At 35.6% G+C, this 23554-nt stretch overlaps 1 protein-coding gene across 1 annotated transcript in view; it reads left to right on the plus strand.

The window, feature by feature from the left end:
* Positions 1–17938, plus strand: part of LOC107698897 (A disintegrin and metalloproteinase with thrombospondin motifs 5-like) — a 24313-nt gene extending 6375 nt beyond the window's left edge. Inside the window, exons 5-12 of the mRNA XM_016500031.1 lie at positions 3157–3283; positions 4237–4393; positions 5038–5217; positions 6450–6733; positions 9789–9972; positions 11464–11639; positions 13242–13417; positions 15867–17938. Coding sequence (XP_016355517.1) covers positions 3157–3283; positions 4237–4393; positions 5038–5217; positions 6450–6733; positions 9789–9972; positions 11464–11639; positions 13242–13417; positions 15867–16485 — 1903 coding nt within the window. The 3' untranslated portion in view covers positions 16486–17938. The remainder of the gene's footprint in view (positions 1–3156; positions 3284–4236; positions 4394–5037; positions 5218–6449; positions 6734–9788; positions 9973–11463; positions 11640–13241; positions 13418–15866) is intronic.
* The last annotated feature ends 5616 nt before the right edge of the window (positions 17939–23554 follow it).

Here is a 23554-nt window from a genome sequence, read left to right on the forward strand (position 1 = left end):
TGATGTTTTTATCAGCTGTTTGGACTCTCATTCTGACGGCACCCATTCACTGCAGAGCATCCATTGATACAATGACACATTTCTCCACATGTGTTCCAATGAAGAAACTCACTTTTCATTTTTGGGTGAGCTACTCCTCTAACTATGTGACTAATTCCTCTAGCAGACCGGCATTCACTCCCTGGTGCCCTCGGTTGGCATCTGTAATTCCGCTGACGTTGTTTTCCTCTCTTAAGAGCCGCCACACCAGATTCCACAGAGACATAGCTTCTGTTGGCAGCGGCGTCTTTCCTCTGGCAGAGTGGAGTCTACACACCTGGTGGCGTACAGTGTGTGTGTGTGTGTGTGTGTGTGTGTGTGTGTGTCTTGATGGGCAGCAGAAGCCCACAGACACCCACTGAGAGCTCTGAACCGCCGCCAAACACAAACACAAAGAAATGAAACAACCAAAGCATCATTTCCTCTCTGCTGCTGCTGCTGCACAGTTTCTCACAGCCTCCTCTGCCTAACACTGATTTATTTTTTATATTTACTGAGCAAAGCTCATACAAAAATGAGAATCTCTCATCATTTTGTTTAAAACTTGTATGACTTCCGTTCCTCTGTGAAACACAAAAGAAGAAGTTATGCCGAATGTTCATGCTGCTATCTTCTAAACAGTAAAAGTGTTGACAGGGATTTTTACTGCATCAAAAAGGGAAACAAGCATCATAAAATAGTCCATGCTACTTATGCATTATATTCTAAGTGAAGTCATATGATGCTCACGAAGAAGAAATGGACTGAAATTTAAGTCATTGTTCACTAATAACCTTCTTTGCAATAGCTGATAAATGCTGTGTTCAAGATACAACCCAGGTAACAAATTTAGGTTATAAAAACATTGTGGGAACTTGGCAGATGCTTTAAGCAACTTACATTTCATTCAGGTATGCATTTGATCAGTTCATGCATTCCCTGGGAAATGAATGGTCTCATTGGAAATACATGCAACCTATATTTTTGCAAAAAATATACCTATGCATTCAGTTCACTGCAGTTTCACACTAGTGGCTGTAAAACTTTAACATCTTTTATTCCTTTTCACACAAATTATGGTAACAGGTGCAGATTGTCGATTAAGACTTATTTTCACACAGTTCCTTGCTCAATACTATGAGCTCAAAACACTTTTACCAAATGCATGATTTGTAAATGAATACATTTTAATGTTTGCATCACATAACCAGCTCCATGTGTACAGCTTTTCTGGTGTAAGCTTGCTCGGTAGCGCACCCGGCAATATTGGTGCCTGTTGCAATGATTGATAAATTGTATGATTATGGTTATTTGAGATAATCGCAATTATTTAAGATAGCCACAATAATTGTGCAGTATAGTTAACTGAAACTATAAAACCATAAAAATGTAATTACTTGAAATCAAATAAATGTTAACTGAAATAAAATTAAATATAAAAACAAACTTATTTTATTTTAGGTACTTAACACAGCAACATTTCTAATTTTGTATAACTTAAAACTGAAATTGAAATAATTCATATAATTAATAAAACTATATAGACATATTTAAAAACAACAAATGCTAATATAAATGGCAAAAACACGACAAAGTTATTAAAACTTCAACTAAAATTAACATGAAAGCTTTTAATAACATTATTAATATTTTTATTAGTTTAATTGATTTGCACTAAAATTACATTTTAAATGTCTGTATAATTTTAAATATGTCTAAAGCTGAAAAAATTAATAAACTGAATATAAAGCTAAGTAATAATTATATAAAATATTATAAAAGTAATATTTCTAAAAATAAATAAATAAATGGCAAAAGTGCATAACAAATTTTTTAAATATAAAAATAAAATTCAAACTATTATAAAAAACTGTAAATAACACTAATTTTCAATGACATTTTGCCATCCAAATAAGGGAATTTTAAGAGCTTAAATGTCAAAAATTATATTATATTATATTCATAAATAATGAATTATGCAAATATTATTAATTTTCACAGCATTCAAGTAAATTGTATGCACCTTTTTTATTAAATGATTCCAGGTAAAATAGTGTATTAGGTTTACACTGTAAGTGACATGAACAAAACAGAATGAAATCGTTAATCACAATTGTTTGTATGACAAAATTCATGATCATGCATCATGTGTGCAACCTCAGTTCAGTTCACTTCATCTTTATTTGTTTCGCGAAGGCAATTTGCTTGCAGCATACAAGCATATCACATAAGACAACACGACAAATCTTTATAAGGTCTGAGAAATGAAGGTTTCTAAACTTGATCTCACTGCAGAAGAGCGTAGGTCTTTCATGTGTGTGGATGCAAAACACAGAACAAGAGGCACATTGAGCTCATGCTTCGGGTAAATGTGTGATAATGACTTCGCTGATGCTGCGGGACAGATGAAGACAAGATGGCATGCGTGTGTTTTTACTGCATGTGATTTTCACATCAGAGCAGGTGCAGATATGATGCAATAACACACACTTTACTTAGTTTACTTAGTTTCTCATGTACTGTGTGTTCAAAAAGGTTTGGGGTCCGTAAAAGTCTCTTCTGCTCACCAGTAAAATACAGTAAAAATTGTCAATTATAATTTCAATTTATGTGAATATATCTGTTAAACTGTATTTAAGGGTGGAGAAGTCGTGGGGAAGTCGTGGCCTAATGGTTAGAGAGTCGGTCTTGTAACCCAAAACTTGCAGGTTTGAGTCTCGTACTGGCAGGGATTGTGGGTGGGGGGAGTGAATGTCATGTCATGACACTTTCACTTTCTTTCTTTTTTTATTTCTGTGATCAAAGCTGTATTTTCAGCATCTCTCTGAAGTAATGAATTTAGGTAAAGGGGTGCAGAGCCAGTGAAGATACCTTGAAGGACCTATCTGAGAAGTAAGACTCAAACCACTGGCGTGTGGTTCCTGAGATGCAATTTTCTAATAGGAAAGTGTACACACACACACACACACACACACTATGTACTGAACACACAGGGTGTATGAATGCGTACAGACAGAGCAAATACTGTAGTGTTTGTTCAGGAGTATGAGAGAGTTCGTGCATGTTGTTGGTGATCATGCGTGTGTCTCTAATATCTCCTGCCGTGATTTCTTATGTATGTGGCAGTGTGTTTTGTAGCGTCTGTCTGTCTGGGGCATTTCACACGTCTTCAGCCGCTATACGTTTACAGTTCACTGAAAACCTCGGAAAGATTCTGGACGCTCTGAATCCATCCGTCTGCGTCCCGCTGTCCCAAATCCTTACGGTCCGTGCCAGCGTTGAGTAGCAACAGCCTGCGATCGGATCCAGCCTCTGCCGAGAAACTCAGTAGGATGAAGAATTTGTTTTGGACACAAGAGGAGCTGATATGGCTGATAATATTGTTTTGTTCAAGCAAACTGTTGATTTCAGAGGTTTTCAGGAGCTTTTTTTTATGTTAGAGGAATGATGTTGTTTGATCCCTTACAGCAAAAGATATATATCAAAATATATTTTCTGGCGATATATTTTTAGTATATTTTTGAAAATATTTTAAGAATATAAATATATTTTTATAAGCATTTAAAAATATATTTTGCCCTCCATATATTTCAGTCCAAGAAAATACATTCACTTCAGGGTTTAGTTAACTATAACTAAAACTAAAACCATAAAAGAAAAAAAAACCTTGAAATAAAATAAATGTTAACTGAAATAAAATAAAATATAAAACACAATTATTTTATTTTACCTAGTTGACAAGACCAGATTTCACATTTTTATTTACTTTAACTTGACAAAAATAATTAAAATTAAAACTGAAATAAAAATTAATAAAGACATAAAAACTAATAAAAATGACAAAAACACACAAAAAAATACTAAAACTTTAAAATTAAAATCTAGTTCAAAATATTAACAAAAACTATAATATTATCTCAATCATGCTAAAATAACACTGAATATGTCACATTTGAAGAAAAACTTGTCTATAGGTGAACATAACATAAATGTTTTGAAAATCTATTTTAAAATTGGAAATGTATTTTCTTGCCACTGAAATACGTTTTAAAATATATTATGAAGGTTGAAACTAAATATTTTTTACATTGAGAATATATATTTCAGTGAGCTTCACTGTTTACAACATATATTTAGCATATATTTAAAATATATTTTGGCTGTTATCTGTTTTTGCAAATGAACTCTTCATTTTTTGCTATATGGGATCCTCCTCAGTTTGTAGATCCAAACAGGCCAGACAAGCGATTGAAGCTCTTGTCTCAGATCAGCACTGATGTTCGTCTCGTCACTGATGGACGTGTGAGAGCAGACCTCAGATCAGCGGGTCCAGGCCGAACGTCTGGCCCTGAAACGCCCTGTAAATCAGAAGCAGGTGACAGAAACTCGCGGCGCTGGAGAATCAAATTTCAGAGCGCTCGTCTTCCTCTGTCTCCGTCCACATGTTTGCTCAGAGCACTTGCCAAAAGCTTGCGAGAGGCGTTCCTGTGTGTTTGTGGTCAAACACAAGGTCAAAACATTGTTTAAAAAAGAATCGTGCATAAATAAATTGTTCACAGTAAGATCTATAGCATGCATTTAGAAAAACAGATGAATTTTCATTTCATGCTGACTTTAATCAGAAATCCAACAAAATAGTATTTTATGTTTAAAATATGAAAAAACATTTTTTTTTTTTTTTTTTTAAAGTAGTTGAATTACAGGCAAGCTACTCATTGAAAGAGTTTTCAGACAGATTTAGTCTGACTCAAGTGTTTTAGTTATTTATTGGAACTATTAACATTCATTTTTCGCTATTTGAAATAAGGCTAAAAGGGAACAGAAATATTAGATGAAAAACACAAAAATAAGAAATAAAATAAATAAGCTTAGGTTGAACTACTAAAATGACAACTACTACTGAAATAAAAGTTAATTTAATAAAAGATCACTCTCACACACACACACACACACACACACACACACACGTGCGCTCTCACACATGGTAATGACATCACTTCCTGTGTGTGTGTGTGTGTGTGTGTGTCTCAGGGCACCTGCTGGGTCTGTCCCATGACGACTCTAAATTCTGTGAGGAGCGATTTGGCTCCAGTGAAGACAAGCGGCTGATGTCGTCCATCCTGACCTCCATCGACGCGTCCAAACCCTGGAGCCGCTGCACCTCTGCCACCATCACTGACTTCTTCGACGACGGAAACGGTGAGAAACATTCATGCTTACACATGAACTCAAGCAGGTTTTTGATTCAGATCATTGCAGCTCAAAGTGACTGATTTGGATGTTGCATCCTCAAAAACTGAGACACATTTTGTATGGTTAGAATCAGAATCAGAAGGATAGAAGGCTATTATTATTAATCTGATCAGATCTGAGATTTCATGGATCTGTTTTATGATACTGCTTGTTTATGTGGAAATCATGGCACATTAAATTTGTCAAATGAGTTGCAATTTACATACTATTAGAGTTTGTATTAATATTTTAAATTTATTTCAGTTTTTTGTAATATTTTCAAATTTATTAAAAATCTTTGTTTTTCATTTTAATTTTAGTTTTATTTCAGTTTCAGTTATACTATAGTTTTTATTAATATTTTATTACATTTTATTTTATATTTTATTGTATTACTCATTTTTGGAATCTTTAATATTTTATTTGTATTTTATTTTAATAGCATTTTATTGCATTATATTACATTACATTTATTTTTAATTGTTAGTCATTTTGTTATGTGCTTTGGTCATTTTTATTCTTGTATACAATTTTTTTTTTATTAATTTTATTTTCATTTTTTAAATACATTTGTGATCTTGGACCACAAAACCAGTCACAAGGGTAAATTTTTTAAAATTGAGATTTATGCATCATCTGAAAGCTGAATAAAAATTTACGCTCAACTATTTTGTAACCAGCACAGAAAAAACTGTTATTCACTGTGTGGGGAAAAAATCAATCAATCAATCAATAAAATTTAAAAAACAGTCATCTGCACTCTATTAATGCTGATTGATTGCTGAAGGTTTTTTGAAGGAAATTAATGCTTTTATTCACCAAGGATGCATTAAATTAATCAAAAGTGCCAGTAAAGACATTTATAATGTCACAAAATATTTCTATTTCAAATAAACGCTGTTCTTTTGAGCTTTTCTATTCATCTGTGAATCCTGAAAAATAAAATGCATCAGTTTCCACACACATATTGAGCAGCACAACTGTTTTCAACATTGATAATAATCAGAAATGTTTCTCAGTAATGATGCTGAAAATACACAGAAATAAATACAGTTTAACAGATATTCACATAGAAAACAGTTATTTTATTTTACAGTTTTTACTGTATTTTTTATCAAATAAATGCAGTCTTGGTGAGCAGAAGACACTGTTTTACTGGTGAGCAGTGCTGTAGCTCTATAATGTTGCTGTGTGTGCAGCGGAGTGTCTGCTGGACGCTCCTCGTCTGCCTCTCTTGGGTCCGGAGGAGCTGCCGGGTCAGAGATACGATGCGGTCCAGCAGTGCCGCCTGGCCTTCGGGCCGGAGTACACCGTGTGTCCCGGGATGGACGTGTGCGCGCGTCTGTGGTGCGCCGTGATCAGGAAGGGACAGATGGTGTGTCTGACCAAGAAGCTTCCGGCCGTGGAGGGAACGCCGTGTGGGAAGGGCCGGATCTGTCTGCAGGGGAAATGTGTGGACAAAACCCGAAAGAGACACTACTCGGTAAGAGCAGAGATTCCTGTTTGTCTTCATAATCTTTCATTGAAATGCCTCTGAAACGACTTGCTTTTTGGGTGACGTCTCAGTTCCACACTACAGATTCACTCTGAATCAAGCACATCATGTTACTAAAACAGACTGCAAATTGCATTTCGTGTTGACTAGTTTATTTTCCATGCTGGTTTATGTTGATCAGTCGGGGTGTAACGGTACACGTATCCATACTGAAATTTTCAGTACGGGTCTTTCGGTTCGGTACGTAAATGTGACCCTGTCTGTGAAGTCCAGGCTAAAGTCTCAAAATCGAATTGTGACCCTGGAGCACAAAACCAGTCATAAGGATCAATTTTTTTAAATTGAGATTTATGCATCATCTGAAAGCTGATATGTAGAAAACAGTAAATCACAAAAAAATGACTTTAGCTGGGTTTTCACAGACGGGGTCACAAATCATTAATTTTTTCAGGAAAATCAGACAATAAATGGGGTTTTGGCGCTCTTTGATGAGGCGCGACAGATCGCTGTGTAAACGCTTCAGTTCTGACAGCAGTGCGGAGCGCCATCATCCCTTCATCTTCTAGTTTTAACGAGAAATAAACATGAATGAACATCTCATGCCTCATGTAATCGCACATGTAATCAGTGTTTCACAAGAGCTGGCCAGAATTCCTCCAGAATGATGTGAGAGACTGATAAAGTCATACAGAAAATTATCAATTCAAGTTATTGCTGCTAAAAGTGGATCTACAGGCGATTGAATCATAGGGTGTCCTAACTTTGTGACACATGGCTTTTCCATCTTAGCTTTATTTTTGTTAAATAAATAATGACACGGCGTGATATGTCATGTGTTGTTATTCATCTGAGGTTTTATTTTCCCAATTTTAAGACCTGACAAGGACCAGATATTTTTTTATTATGTCCTGATACAGAAAACCATGGAATTCAATAGGGTGTCCTAATTTTTTCACATGACTGTATATATATGTGTGTGTGTGTGTGTGTGTATTTATTTTAAGTTTTCGGTACTTGTCTTTCGGGAACAAATCATTCAATATATATATATAGCTAAAATATTATTAATTTTGTATAAAACTTTATTATTATGTATGTCATATTTTGAATTCATTTGAATTCATTTATTGAATAATTTTTATTCATATTTTGAATTTATTTATGTTTTATCAATATTTTATATTCATTTTTATTTTAAGCCATGTATTTCTTTGTCAGTTTACTAGTTCTTGTTGTTTTAAAATATATATGTTTCTTTTTTTATTTAAATGTATTTCAGTTAGTTGCTTAGAAAACATTTTAAATTTCAATATTTTATTTCAGCTTTATTTCAATGTTTTTAATTGTTTAGTTTTAGTTAACAGTCCTGTGCTGGTCATAGTCCTCCTGCTCAACAGCTAAACTTGATTGCATGAGACTAGTCATCCAGCCTGCTCTTTCTGAGGAAACTGGTTAACTGAGGACATTAGAGACCTTAGTTTGTCCTGTCGTGTATTTAAATAACTTGCTCTGGTTTGTTTGTCCGTCTGAACCGCACCCATGTTCATCTGGTTTGCAGTGTTTCTCCGGGCTTCACGTGATCCATCTCTCTCACCGCTGTCTCCTTCACATAATAAACATCAGATCTCCTCTTTCAGACCAGTTTCTCCGGCTCTGAGGAGTGTGTCAGCGGCTCTTTAACATCTCTCATCATCTTCCCTTCCATCAATCTCTCTCTCTGCTGCTTTCTCTTTCACTTCATCATATTCATTCCTCTTCAACATTTCAGCTCAACCATCTTCACAATAACATCTGCATAGTGCTCACTAGTGCTTTGGGGTCGCTAGGATTTTTAATGTGTTTGAAAGAAGTCTCTTCTGCTCACCGAGGCTGCATTTATTTGATCAAAAATACAGTAAAAATTGTGAAATATTATTACAATTTTAAACAGCTGTTTTCTATGTGAATATCTGTTAAACTGTAATTTATTTCTGTGATCAAAGCTGTATTTTCAGCATCATTACTCCAGTCTTCAGTGTCACATGATCTTCAGAAATCATTCTAATATGCTGATTTGCTGCTCAAGAAACATTTCTGATTATTATCAATGTAGAAAACAGTTGTGTTGCACAATTTTTTTTGTGGAAACCGTGATGCATTTGATTTTTCAGGATTCACAGATGAATAGAAAGTTCAGAAGAACAGCATTTATTTGAAATAGAAAGCTTTTGTTACATTATAAATGTCTTTAACTGGCACTTTTGATCAATTTAATGTGTCCTTGATGAATAAAAGTAATAGTTTCTTTAAAAAAATAAATAAATAAATCTTACGGACCCCAAACTGGTATTTTATTATTAATATTTAGCACAGTTTTTGTTACTGTTCATGACATTCCAGAAGGTTCCTGTCAGCAGCTCAGAGCGTCAGACATGTGAATCTGAACCTCCTAACACTATTATCCTCGTGCGTCTTGCTGTTCTGACTTAACTAGATTAGAATCAAACACATTTAATGTGTTTGCTCTCGTCTGGTGGTCATGAAGTGTTTTAGAGGCAATGGAAAATGTTGCTCTTGTTCGAGCATCTCTTCATGCATGCATTCTCTCTCTCTCTCTCTCTCTCACACACACACACACAGACACACAGACACTCACACACACACACACACACACACACATCTGAATTATTTATAAGCCTTTTGAATTACAGGGATGCTGAAAATGTCCTCATAAAGCACCTTCTCGTTGTAATACCTATGTCATACCCATGTTATTATACAAATTTGCACACACACCCTTCCCCTCGCTGAATGTCCAGCGTTCAGGTCTCGCGCTTATTTTTGGCTCGGAGCTTGTTTATTGCAGGCCGGTGAATGGATGGACACACGCCTTCACATAAAACACTCGCTTCTTTCCATGACTCGACCCATTCATGTTGAAAGATTCTGTGCATCTTTATTTAGATGCATTTACATTGTGACTGTGCCTCATATGCAATCAACAGAAACTGTCAGTGTGTTTTCTGCTCGTCACTAATCGATGCTGATGATTATCTCCTGTCAGACGTCGAATCACGGCAGCTGGAGCTCCTGGGGTCCGTGGGGTTCGTGTTCTCGGACGTGTGGCGGTGGTGTCCAGTTTGCACATCGTCTCTGTAACAACCCTCCTCCCCGAAACAATGGCCGCTACTGCACCGGGAAGAGAGCCGTCTACCGCTCCTGCAGCGTAACGCCGTGCCCTTCAGCCGGTGAGCGTCTCCAAACACACACGCATGCACAAATAATGCATGCTCACAGAAGGAAACACATGCAAATGCAACAAATTCTGCATCACGTACATCCCTGATAGATACCACAATCCCAGAATGCATTGCAATAAATTCAGTGAAAAGCTTTATCTAATATGATACCGCCAAGAGAAGTATTAAGTAGGTAGCTAACACATTACATCGAGATTCCAGGATAATATGTGAGCCTGCAGCACAAAAGCAGTGTTAAGTCGCTGGGGTATATTTGTAGCAATAGCCAACAATACATTGTATGGGTCAAAATTATACATTTTTCTTTTATGTCAAAAGTCATTAGGATATTAAGTAAAGATCATGTTCCATGAAGATATTCTGTACATTTCCTACCGTAAATATATCAAAACTTAATTTGTGTTTAGTAATATGCATTGCTAAGAACTTCATTTGAACAACTTTAAAGATGATTTTCTCAATATTTAGATTTTTTTGCACCCTCAGATTCCAGATTTTCAAATATTGTCCTATCCTAACAAACCATTTATTTCTGTATTTATGGATTTCAAAAAATTGACCCTTATGGCTGGTTTTGTGCTCCAGGGTCACAAATGTGTATTTTAGATGGTCATTGTGTTTGTTCGGAATTTTATTCACCTTTTTGATTTCACTAATACTTTTTAAATTGTTCTGCAGTCTGACATAAATTTTTTATAACATACAGTTTTTAATTCAAAACCAATGTTGTTACTAAAACTACATTTAATTTTAATTGATTAGTTAATTGAAATAAAGCTAAAATAAAATATCAATATTAAATGAAAACTTAAACAAAAATTAAGTAAACAAAATGCAACAAACTGAAATGTTACTTAAGTATTAAAACTGGAATAAAAATGAATTAAAGCTAAATATTAATATTAAAAAACTAAAACTAATAAAAATGAGAAAAGCACACAACAAAATTACTAAAACTTAAACAAAACCTAAAATGAAAAATATAAAAATAAAAGCTAATTCAAACTATTAACAAATACCATACTAATTATATATAAATAATACTAAAGTAACTTACTCAAACTCAATATTAATGACAGTCATGGCACTTTAATTCAGAAAAACCTAATATAAATAAAAATACAAATATAAAAAATTATAATAGTAATGATAGCTAAAAAATTAATAATAATAATTTATTTAATATTATTGTCTTTGTTGTTATTGTTGTTGCAGTTAATAATAATTAAAGCTAAAAATATATATAAATAAATATAATATAATAAAGTGTATTCCATTTACTCTTTCAATTATCGTGAGCTCATGAAAATATAATCTATAATAATTATAAAGAATTCCCTCCTGAAACCAGCTTAAGAGGATTTTTAAAACATTTTGTGTCAGCTACACAAATATGTTATTATTTTTAATTAAATACTGTATTAAGAACAGCAGCAAGTTTGTGCATTGAATATATTTGCGCTCATCTGTGTGCGTTAGGGAAGAGTTTCCGTCAGGAGCAGTGTGAGCTGCGTAACGGCCCTCAGACGGACCCTAAAGGAGTGAAGACCTTCATGGAATGGGTGCCGAAGTTTGCCGGCGTGCTTCCCAAAGACGTGTGCAAACTCACCTGCAGGGCCAAAGGGACGGGATACTACGTCGTGTTCTCGCAGCGGGTGAGGGAGTCACGGATCTGTCATAACACTTACAAACCGACTCAACATACTGAATGATTTACATCCTTTCGACATGATATTATAGAAATGCCATACTGGTCTTTGAAGTGTCACATGGTGAGCTAACAGGAAACGTTCTCAAAAAGTTTTGAACAGATGTTCTTACAGTTGCGTTAATAATATTCTCAAGCATTAGCACAGAAACATTGTTTACACATCAGTTACGGAATGTTTTTTTTTTTTTAAACAATTCAGTTGGACATTTGTGTAACATTTTTTAAATGTATCCACTTGTTTCGGAACGTTCAGAGAACATTCGAAAGTAACATTCCCAATGAAATGCAAAATGATACAATGGAACATTCCCGTTTTACATTTACATTTAGGCATTTAGCAGACGCTTTTATCCAAAGCGACTTATAGATGAGGACAAAAGAAGCAATCAAAACTAACTAAAGAGCAATGATATGTAAGTGCCGTGATGAGTCTCGGTTAGCCTAACGCAGCACACATAGCAAGGTTGTTTTATATATATATATATATATATATATATATATATATATAATAAATAAAAAGAAAACCAACAGATAGAATAGAAAAAGAATAGAGAACATTAGTGTTAGAGGGTCTCTTTTTTTTATTACAAAGAAAGGAAAGTCGAAAAAATAGAGAACGTTTAGAGAAAACATTTTTACAAAACTGGACGTTTTGAACATTCAGAGAACATTCATAAATAACATTTTTGCAACTTAATGGGAACATTAGCAAAACATTCTTAGAACATATTTTATGATGTTACGAACAAACGTTCGTCCAGTAACATTAATACAAATTTCATTCAGAGTCATCTAGTCACAGCACAAAAACATTATTTATACATTGTTCCTAATGTTAGATTTTTTTAGTTGGATGTTTGTCTAATTTTTTCTAAAAATAAAACATTCAAAAGAACATCCCTTAATGTTTGCAAAAGGATCAAATTCCTTAAATGCTCATATAACCATTTTTACATATAACAGATGTTCAGAGAACATTCAGAAATGATTTTCTTCCTTAGTATTTTTGTCTTGTTTTCTTGTATAAATATCTACAAATTCTGGATTTAAGATGCATTTACATGCATGACTTAAGATATTATGTCTTGTTTTCTGGAAAAATTATCCAAATTTTGTTAGTTTTTGCTTAAAACAAGTAAAAATATCTGCTGATGGGGTAAGAAAAATAATCTTGTTTAGTCTTTGAATTAAGGCACTGGCAGATTTTTTGCTTGTTTTAAGCTAAAACTAACAAAATTTGGATAATATTTTCAGAAAACAAGTCGTTTTACTTGTCAAGTAAATGCATACTGATTCAAGAATTTTTAGATATTTATACAAGAAAACAAGACTAAATACTAAGGAAGAAAATATTTTTTGCAGTGTTGATAACTTAATGGGAACGTTAGCAAAGCATTCTATCAATATCATGTCCGAAAGACATGGAATTTTAGTGCTTTTTGTTAGTGATATATTTATTAAACCTTGAATATTTGTGCCATTTCTTTAGTAGCGATAGATGAAGGCCAGACAGCAGGTGAGGTTTGGTTTGTGTGGTTTTCTGCAGGTGGTTGATGGGACGGAGTGCCGGCCGTACAGCAGTTCGGTGTGTGTGAAGGGGAAGTGCGTTCGCACCGGCTGCGACGGGATCATCGGCTCGAAACTTCAATATGACAAGTGCGGCGTCTGTGGCGGCGACGGAAACAGCTGCATCAGAGTGGCTGGAAACTTCACCAAGAAGAGGTTAGACAACACACACTGATGGAGACATTCCACTTCTATTGATTTTAACCAAACCCTAAAAAACAGGGACGTCATCAAAGGGAGGTTTTGTCAGGTTTATATCACTTCTGGGAACAAATATCTCCCTCATTTATGGTGAAATTGTCCATAAACACACACGCTCTCTCAGACACACTGCAAAAAATATTTTCTTCCTTAGTATTTAGTCTTGTTTTCTAGTATAAATTAGGGTTGTGATGGTGAGGAAACTTTCCCACCAGTTAATCGACGTGTGACAACACCGATAATACCGGTATCACCGCGGGGGAGGGGCGTTCCCTCTTCTCCTTAGCTTTTAAATAGCTTGTAAAAGCGGCGTGCGCATTTTACTTTTACTTTCAAATAGCAGCAATTCGGCGTAAAGCAATTGTTCTTTTTTAGTTTGTTTGAATTTTCCCTCTTTTCCTCACTTTCCTTCGCTTTTAAATAGCTTAAATGCGCCGTGTGCATTTTACTTTCACTTTCGAATTAGTGGCAGTTAGGCGTCAATTGCTTGAATGCAACAACAAAATACAACGTCAAACTCACTTTAGCCTATATATAAAACAGAGAACTTTTATTAACAAAGCAAATAAAAATACACCATGCTATGCCTAATATAAAATAACAAATAACTTACATAAAGTTTAAATGTACAAAACTGGAAACAAGTAAACGTATAATATATAGCCAAATAAATAAGAAACGTAGAAAGTTTATTAGCAAAATGAGTAAGAAAGCTTGGAGGCACGGCTGTTCTTTTACTGAACTAAATTATTTTTATTGCTAGAAAAAAATCAAAACGACGGAGGGGGTCGGTGACGCGGTGGGCAAGTGACGTAACCGGTGTTGCGGCTTAACACCGGTATCACCGTCAGCACCCATCGGCAGATATTTTTACTTATTTTAAGCAAAAACTAACACAATTTGGATAAGATATTAGGTCTTGTTTTCTGACAAAAATTATCCAAATTTTGTTAGTTTTTGCTTAAAACAAGTTAAAATATCTGCCAATTGGGTAAGAAAAATAATTTAGTTTAGCTTTTGAATTAAGATTATTTTTCTTACCCCATTGGCTGATATTTTTACTTGTCTGATTGAGGGGTCCCAAATTTTTGATAATTTTTTTCAGAAAACAAGACATAATATCTTAAGTAATTTTACTTGTCAAGTAAATGCATCTTAAATCCAGAATTTGTAGATATTTATACAAGAAAACAAGACAAAAATACTAAGGACGAAAATCATTTTTTGCAGTGCACAAGTTCGTCTGGAAATCTGACTGATCGCTCTGATTCTGTTTCATAGAGACATGCAAAATTGGATGCGTAATGTGATTTACAGAAGTAGGAAATGTTCCTGGTACAATATCCTTTGTTTTCCCTGGGAGGACATTAAAGGAAAACATGAAAGAAAAGAAAAAATCACAAATCAGATCTGTTGTACAGCTTGACGGAGACGTGCGCTGCTTCTTAGGTGCTTCTCCTCTTGAGTTTCAGATCTCAGAAATGTCTCAGATTGTCCTCAGATTTGCACTCAAACGTCAGAGATCTCAATGTAAACTCGAGCATTTCTCATCCAGTGAACTGAGCTGCTTCACACTGGTTTTTATCACTCTGGATTCTTGCATGACGAACCAGTGACTCACCTGGGTCTGTTTTTATTTATTCTGAGGAATTTTAGGAGAAACATCTGAGACAAATTTGATACCTTTTTGAAACAACTAAGACTTAAAAGGTTTTTTTAAACAAGTCATAAAATAAATATACATATTCTCAAGCTTTAAACAAACAATGTAGATGACACACAACACAAAAGCAAATAAAAAAATTAGTTACATTTTTTTCAATGAGAAAATACGTTTATTTTTCTGACCCCATTGGCAGATATTATTCATTGTTTTAATCATAAACTCACTTAATTTTTATATTTTATATTGGGAAAAAAGACTTAATATTTTAAGTCATTTTGCTTCTCAATTAAATGTATCTTGAATTAAGAATGTTTAGCTATTTGCAGTGAAAAATAAGACAAAAACAAAAAAAAGACAGAAATACTAAGTCTTGATTTCTAATATATATATAGCAACAAGCAACAAGAAATACAAAAAATGAATTTTCCAAAAAAAAAAAAAGTATCAAAATTAAGTGAGTTTATACTTGAAATAAGAAAAATATTTGCCAAAAGGGTAAGAAAAATATTTTTTTCTGATTCCATTGGCCATTCCATATTTTCCTTGTTTTAAGCATAAATTCACTCCATTTTTTTTTTTAGGAAAACAAGACTTACTATCTTAAGTCATTTTGCTTATTAAGTAAATGTATCTTGATTTAAAAATTGTTTTAGATATTTTTTACTGGAAAAGACAGAAAATACAAAATAAGACAAAATGACTAATAAAGTCATGTGATGTTGTCTCTGTGTTCTCCAGCAAGGGCTACACAGATGTGGTGAAGGTTCCCGAGGGCTCGACGCACCTGAAGGTCCGACAGTACAAAGCCAAAGGCCAGTCGCGCTACACAGCGTATCTGGCGCTGCGGCGGCCCGGAGGAGAATACCTGCTCAACGGGAAGTTCATGATCTCCACGTCCGAGACCATCATCCCCCTCAACGGCTCCGTTCTCAACTACACCGGCTGGAGTCAGCGGGACGAGGCCCTTCACAGCATGGGCCCCGGGGCCCTTCAGGAAAGCCTGGTGGTGCAGATTCTGGCCACGGATTCTAAGAAACCACTAGACATCCGCTACAGCTTCTTCATGCCGCGCAAAATGCCGCTTCCGCCGCGTACGGTCGCCACGTCTTCGGGAACCGTCGCGGCGCTGTCCTCGGCGGAGATTGTGACGTTTACGACCGAGGTTCCTGTGACGACGACGATGCCCGCGGGGCCGCGCTGGGTGACGGGATCGTGGATGACGTGCTCCAGAGCTTGCGATACGGGTTGGCAGAGTCGCACGGTGCAATGCCAGGACCCTCAAGGGAAGCTGTCCAAGAGCTGCCCGCTCAGCGCCCGGCCGTCGGCCTTCAAAAACTGCCTGATTAAAAAATGTTGAGGACCCCTCAATCAGACGAACTTCCTGACTGAGCTTCGTGAAGCACGTAGACTGAACCGTTGCAGTTGCATTCCGATCACTGTGGGATTCTGCTAGCGTTCACAATTGTGTTGCGTTGTGACTCTGGAGCTTTGGCTGTAGCCTTGAATGTGGTGACGTTCAGCCACGCCCCTTTGACAAGGCCACGCCCCTTCATTCAAATGACACGCCCCTTGAGTTCACACTGGCAGTGATTTAAAGCATTTCTGTAGTGTTTGATGTTAAGATGCATTGACATTAACCATTGATAAAATGGAATGTTCTATTAACGTTCACATAACCAAGAAAAAACATTTTAAAAACATTCAGAAACAGTGTTTTCATAACTTAATGGGAACATTAGCCTAACATTCTGTATCAATATCATATGCAAAAAAACAGAGTGTTGGGAATCCCTCAATCAGACTAACTTCCTGAATCCTGCTAGTGTTCGCAATCGCGTTGTGACTCAGATGAGGAGCTTTGGCTCTAGCCTTAAATGTGGCAACTTTCAGCCACGCCCCTTTAACAAAGCCACACCCCTTAAGTTCACACTGGCAGTGATTTAAACCACTGCCATAGAGTTTAATGTTAAGTTGCAATCACATTTACAGTTGCTCTGTGGAATCAAGTCATTCCAATTGGATTCCAACGATTGCGTGAAAAAGCTTACCCACGTAGGTTACACTTTTTTCCATTGACCAACAGAAAACCGCTTGGTTTCAAAGTGACTTCTGTGTGAGTGGCACTTCATACATCTCTATTTTATAGACAGCAGACATTGGACTGTTTTGGTTCACGAAATTTCACTGCAATTTTGCTAATGTGACCGCAACTTCGACTGTAGGGCTGCGCGATATATAGCATAATGTAATTTCCTTTTGATTTGTGCTTGTGTAAAAGTGCAATAATTCTGATTCTGAAATCTAAAAAGGAATTTCTCAAACCTAGAGCCTTTGTGATTTTGGAGCAAAATAATCAGGATTATCAGATTACCGTGCCACCTTACTTGATTGCATTATTCAACTATATCAGTCTGCGCTCCCATTGGTTGTCATCGCATTTAGTCACAGCTTATTTGTATAAAGCTGGACCACGTTGTCAACAATTGTCAACAGATTTACTGATCGCTGTTAGCGTGAACAACCTGTTTAGGGTCCCAATATCACCCATAAGAAATAAGCATCGACTGCAGGAACGGAAAGGTCCATGCAGAATGCTGATTTTCCGGAGTGAATCTCATAAGACTAAGACAAACTGGGAATATGACTGACCGCCGGTCCGTTCCTGAGCTCGTTTTCAGGGTTTGAGCTGACGTTGATGTGTTTGTTCCTCTGTGCTCCATGTTTATGTCCGTTTGAGTCTGAAACTCCCACAATGAACTGATCTTCCTTTCTTTGTTACAGAACAACTAAACAGGGCTCTGATTTGTAAATGTGTGTATGTCATTTTCTGTGTTCAGGACACTGAGTGCCCTCGATACTCGCAATAACGCCAGCCGATCGCTCACTCGCTCGCAGTCGCGCCGTTTACATCTTCATGGGAATGTTTCAGGTTTAAAACAAACAAAAACCTTGTTTAGAGTGAAACACTTACAATGGACGTCTATGAGACAAGAATCACACAGGGTTAAAGCAGAAATGTGAAACGTATGTTTATTAAAGCCTGTATACTAATTGCTATGTACAGAAATGTGTGTTATTTGAACTGTAAGCCCAGCTAACAAGAAACATTTTTAGAATGTTCTGGCGGCGTTCTTTTAAAGTTTTGAACAATTCAAAACAATTCAAGTAACTCATTTAAAGTTATCTGGTCTTAAATAACGTTCTTAAAATGTTAGCACAAAAACATTATGTATACATCATTCATGGGATTAAAAAATAAATAAATGTTTCAATTGGACGTTCATCTGACATTTTTTAAATGTTACGACTTGTTTCAGAACGTTCAATGTAACATTCTCATAATGTTTCCAAAATTCTAAAACGGAACGTTCCCTTAACATTCACACAACCTAGAAAAAAAAAAAGTGTTACTATGTGTTACTGATGTAAGTGACTTTTACATGTTCTTATAATGTTGCACAGACAAGGTGACACATTTAATGTTTTTTTGTTGTGTTGTTCAAAGCAAATGTGTTTTCTAACATTCTGATACAATGTCTTGCCCCATAGACTTCCATTGTAAGTTACTGTAAACACAATCCTAAAACCGGAACATTCCTTTGAATCATTTTTCACCTCAGTTCAACCTCACAACTTCATTTCTCAGACAGTGAAACATCTCAGCTATGTGATGTGTGTTCAGATCGTTGATTCATGTGTGTGTTTTTATGAGCAGCGGAAATCAGTTTAAAGTCAACATGATTCAACTCTATTTACTTTCATTCATGTACCTGCTCTTATTATATAAATTAATCTTTCATAGTAATTTGATATCATTTGACTTCGACACCATCTCATCAATTCCCAAATAAAATTCATTTTAAAATTAATGAAATGAAATGAAATGCAAAAGTCTTGCACTATTTTGTTTCTCATCATACATCCAGTTTCAATTAGAAGTGCATCACATTACTGAAGTGCAATGTGTTGCGAATGCATTTCATGTTGACTTTAAACCTGCTGCAGTTGTTCAATTTGCGAAGTTGTTTGATTCATTTCACACAGATGCAGTAACTGAATGAACTCATGTGATTCAGTGTTTGGTACCTGAACGTTTTCCAAGATTTCATCGGTTTACTCCATGTATGCAGTACTGTTTTACCGTCTCAATGGGAAATGGCCGTTTCACTGAAAATGCACAGCACTGATTTTATAATTTATTGTTTGTACAACTGGTATGTGAAAAATAAGAAAACACAGGATGAATTTATTTATTGTTATGCTCATTTTGTCTCATAAATACTATTTAACTAGGAATATGAGTGAGCAGAATAGTTCCTTTTGAAGAAAATTGTCTTTTTTAGCCATCTTCATGAATATATGTGTATATAAAACAAAGTGCTATATTTAAAAGTTTATCGATTCATTTGTTGCCTCACTGAGATATCCATCTAGTTTCTAATTAGTTTCTCAAATGGAATCAATAAACAGGCCATTTGAGTTTGTTAAAGTGCATGAGAGCAGAGGATGATATTTCCACAGTCCCATAGAAATATCCACTTCTTCTTCTGAACCTCTGTTAAACACGACACTATCTGTAGTGCTTCATCTTAAATGAGATATGAATGAGCAGTCTTGCTGTAAGACTAAACTAGAAGACTAGAGTTTATTTTGAGAGCAAGCAGGAGTGAGAGGGGCAAGTTGTCACGCTTTTTATCCCAGTAAAGATTTCTCAGTTATAATTTCTAAAGAGACGCCAATCACCAAAAACTAATGAACATTTCCACTGTTATTCCCAGGAAATAAACATGCAGTTCATTTAGCGCACGCTGACCCGGAACTTGCTGTTTATTGACACTAATTTGAGAGAAAACATTTTCTTACACATCTATATTAAAATATATTATTGGCTTTTAATGGATTTTGTGTGAAACCTAAACACTCGCACCGTTATGACACCAAACGATTCATGAAACAGCAAAAAAGCAGCTTTAAATCAGATTATAGGTCAATAAAATAGATGAAAACCAACATGCAATCTGTTGATTAAGGTGAAACACCAGCTATTTATCAAACTGCACAGACGATGGTGAAACACTGAAAATACACAGAAGCTAATAACTTGTTCAGACTATAAACTTTCTTTAATGGGCTGTTTTATTAGCCAACCGAATCACACTAATTAGTAACTGCGTTTAATATAGACTTTAGGTCTGCAATCAAAATCCTGAGATCTCAATATAAACTCAAACATTTGAGATGCTCCACGTTCATTTTAAAGCTCTAGATTGGATGAACTAGTGACCCATTTGGGTCTGTTTTTATTTCTCCTAATGACTTTCGGGAGGGACATCTGACAAAAACATGATGCTTGTCATTAAACACAACGTTAAAGTCTCCGGAGTCTCGTTTCAAGAAGGAGGTTCAACCAACTCGGAGTTAAAACTTTAACTCTGAGTTGACTTACCCTGAGATGGGTTCTCAATGTACTGGAGGTGAAAACGGGCAGAACGGTAAGTATCCCACGGGCAAAAGAAAAGAAGAAAGCAGCTAAACATGAAGTACAAAAACATAATTCAATCAGGTAAAGCTCTAAGCATATAAAATGTTCATGGGTGTAGACTACATGACTTTATTAAATAAATATCATCCAGTGTCTATTTCAATGTGCAGCAGCTTTTTCCACAGTCTAATGCTCTTTTCACATAATTAAACATTGTCTAATCCAAACTTAGAGCAATTAAATAAACATTTGACTTGTACTTAGCCAACAGCAAGAAGACTCACAAAACAATGAAGAACAGATGAAAAGGATGGCCAAGTATTGGAAGAATGTTAAAATCCAACAGGAAAAACAATAACTGTTGCTTTTGTGTTTGAAGGACACAAAGATGACCAAATAAATTAAACAGCTGTGGTGGTGATTACAGCATAATATCTCGAACTACCCCATACAGTTCCATACAGTAATCAGCTTCATTTTCGATGGGTCTGTGCTCATTAAACTACACAACGATTCTCAGAAAGAGCATGATAGCGAGACACACTTTCCTTGCCGCTCTGCATACAGTAGCCTTACTAATGTGCTCTGCATGCCTGATGTTATATCAAAAACTACCATTACAGCTCAAATAAATATGCATGTGGATATGGCAAAAAATCACTATAATCCTAACTCCCTAGGAATTAATGCAGCCTCCTTATTTACAGGATTCTGTATAAAAGGACATGCTGTTTTAGTCACTTTCACAGTGAGGAAAATATATGTGCAATGAATGAGTGTAGCTGCACTGCAAAAAAAAAGCTTTTTTGTCTTTATTTTTCCAATCAAAATATCTAAATATTCTCAAAGGTCATTTAAGTGTATTTTTCTTATTTTTTGCAAATTATCTGCCAATGAGGTAAGAAAAATCATCTTTTCTATGTTTCTGTTTGCATTAAGATTATTTTTCTTGTTTTAAGTAAAATGCACTTAATTTAGATTCCAAAATACCAAGAAAAGCATTTTTCAGGTTAACGCAGTTTTCAATTAACCTCCTTTCTGAAACGGGCCTCTGAGCTGTTAAAGAACAGCTTTCAATACCATGTCACTCCTGAGCATGTCCTACACAGAGTGTTTCCCAGCTAACAGAGAACGCTCCCAGAACAACCCTTACGAAAAAGAAGTTTATTCAAGTGTGCTATTAGTATACTTCTTTTAAACTAAAAATTAGGAAAGTATACTTTTAGTCTACTTTTTATGTACTTCTCAGAAATAGGCTTTATGTACTTCTCAGAAATATACTTAAAATGACATTTAAGTATACTTGACTTATAGCCTACTTAGAAAAAGTCTAAATATATTTGAGCTATACTTGTGTTCCTAGAATCCGTGTTTTCATTGTTATCCGGTAGGGGGCGCTAGTACACATCTTCTGTACAGAATTTCTAAAAAACACAAGTGAAGAAGAAACCGAAACAACAGATGCGTCCACATGTATTCTAGCATGATCATCAGACATAAAACAGGGTCTCGGGCGGTTGGTGACAGCTGGATTGTGACTGGGAGCGCTGATGGTAGGAAGTAGCGTAGATTCCGGAAGTGATCCGGAAATGGAGGATGATGTGGGAGATGTGGATAGTGGAGGCGGCGAATGGAGAGTAGTAGAAAATCGGAAAAGAAAGAAAAGTTGGGGACAAATCTCAGAAACGGATAGTGAAAAAGGAAATCACCAGGCAAGACGAAGGAAAGAGGAGTATAAGGTATTGATTAAGTTTACTGAGTCTGTAAATGCTATTAATCCTTTAAAACTAACAAAAACTCTAAAAGAAACAATAGGGACGGTTGAAAGCATTAAGACATTGAGGGATGGCAAGCTGATGTTGTTTTGTAAAGACAGTAGGCAGCAAAAAACGGCTCTAGGAATAAAATCGATAATTGGAAATAAAGTTGAATGTTCCATACCAGAAGAAAAGAATTGGGTCAGAGGTGTTATAACGGGGATTCCAACGGATGTTGCAGATGAGAAGATTAAAAGTAATATAACTGGAGCAGCAGTAAAGTTTGTCAGACGGCTCAAGTGCGTCAGGAATAATGAAAAGACAGACAGCCTATCAGTAATGTTAAACTTTGATGAAAATAGACTGCCTGAGAGAGTTTATTTGGGATTTGTAAGCTATACGGTTAGACCATACGTTCCCCCGCCGCTAAGATGTTACAAGTGTCAAAAATTCGGTCATGTTGCGGCAGTATGCAGAGGCAAACAGAGATGCGCGCGGTGTGGAGGTGATCATGAGTATGGCAAGTGTGGACAAGGTGTAAATCCTAAGTGCTGCAACTGTGGAGGAGATCACAGTGCAGGTTACGGAGGGTGTCATGTACGGAAAAATGCGGTGAAGGTTCAAAACGTTAGAATGGCGGAAGGAATAACATATGCTGAGGCTTTGAAGAAAGGAAATCAGATACCTAAAGTAACTGAAACTAGGAATGCAACATTACAATCGAAACATCTGAGGAAAAGTATAGTTGCAGTACAAGCTAAAAAAATGTATGTAAACTAGCTGTGTACTTAAAGTTTACTACTGTTATACATAAAAGTATACTTTTATATACTAGAAAGTGGGCCAATTTAGTCCGAAGGAGTATTGAAATAGTACACTTACAAGTATACTACTAGTACACTGATATTTGTATACTTACTACATAAAGTATACTTAAAAATATACTTGAACTTTACTTAAGTATACTTAATAAAATAAACTTGAAGTATACTACTTTTTGGTAAGGGAAGGTTCAAGAGCAAGGTTCTCTCAAAGTTATGAACAAACGTTCTTCTAGTAACGTTAATAGAATGTTTGTTCAAAGTTTTCTGGTCTTTAATAATGTTCTCAAAACGTTATTTATACGTCCTTCGTGAATTTTTTTCTTTTAGTTGGATATGCATGTAACATTTTTTAAATGTTGCGTT

The sequence above is a fragment of the Sinocyclocheilus anshuiensis genome, unplaced genomic scaffold, assembly GCF_001515605.1.
Source record: "Sinocyclocheilus anshuiensis isolate Anshui unplaced genomic scaffold, SAMN03320099.WGS_v1.1 scaffold1854, whole genome shotgun sequence".
Lineage (NCBI taxonomy): Eukaryota > Metazoa > Chordata > Actinopteri > Cypriniformes > Cyprinidae > Sinocyclocheilus > Sinocyclocheilus anshuiensis.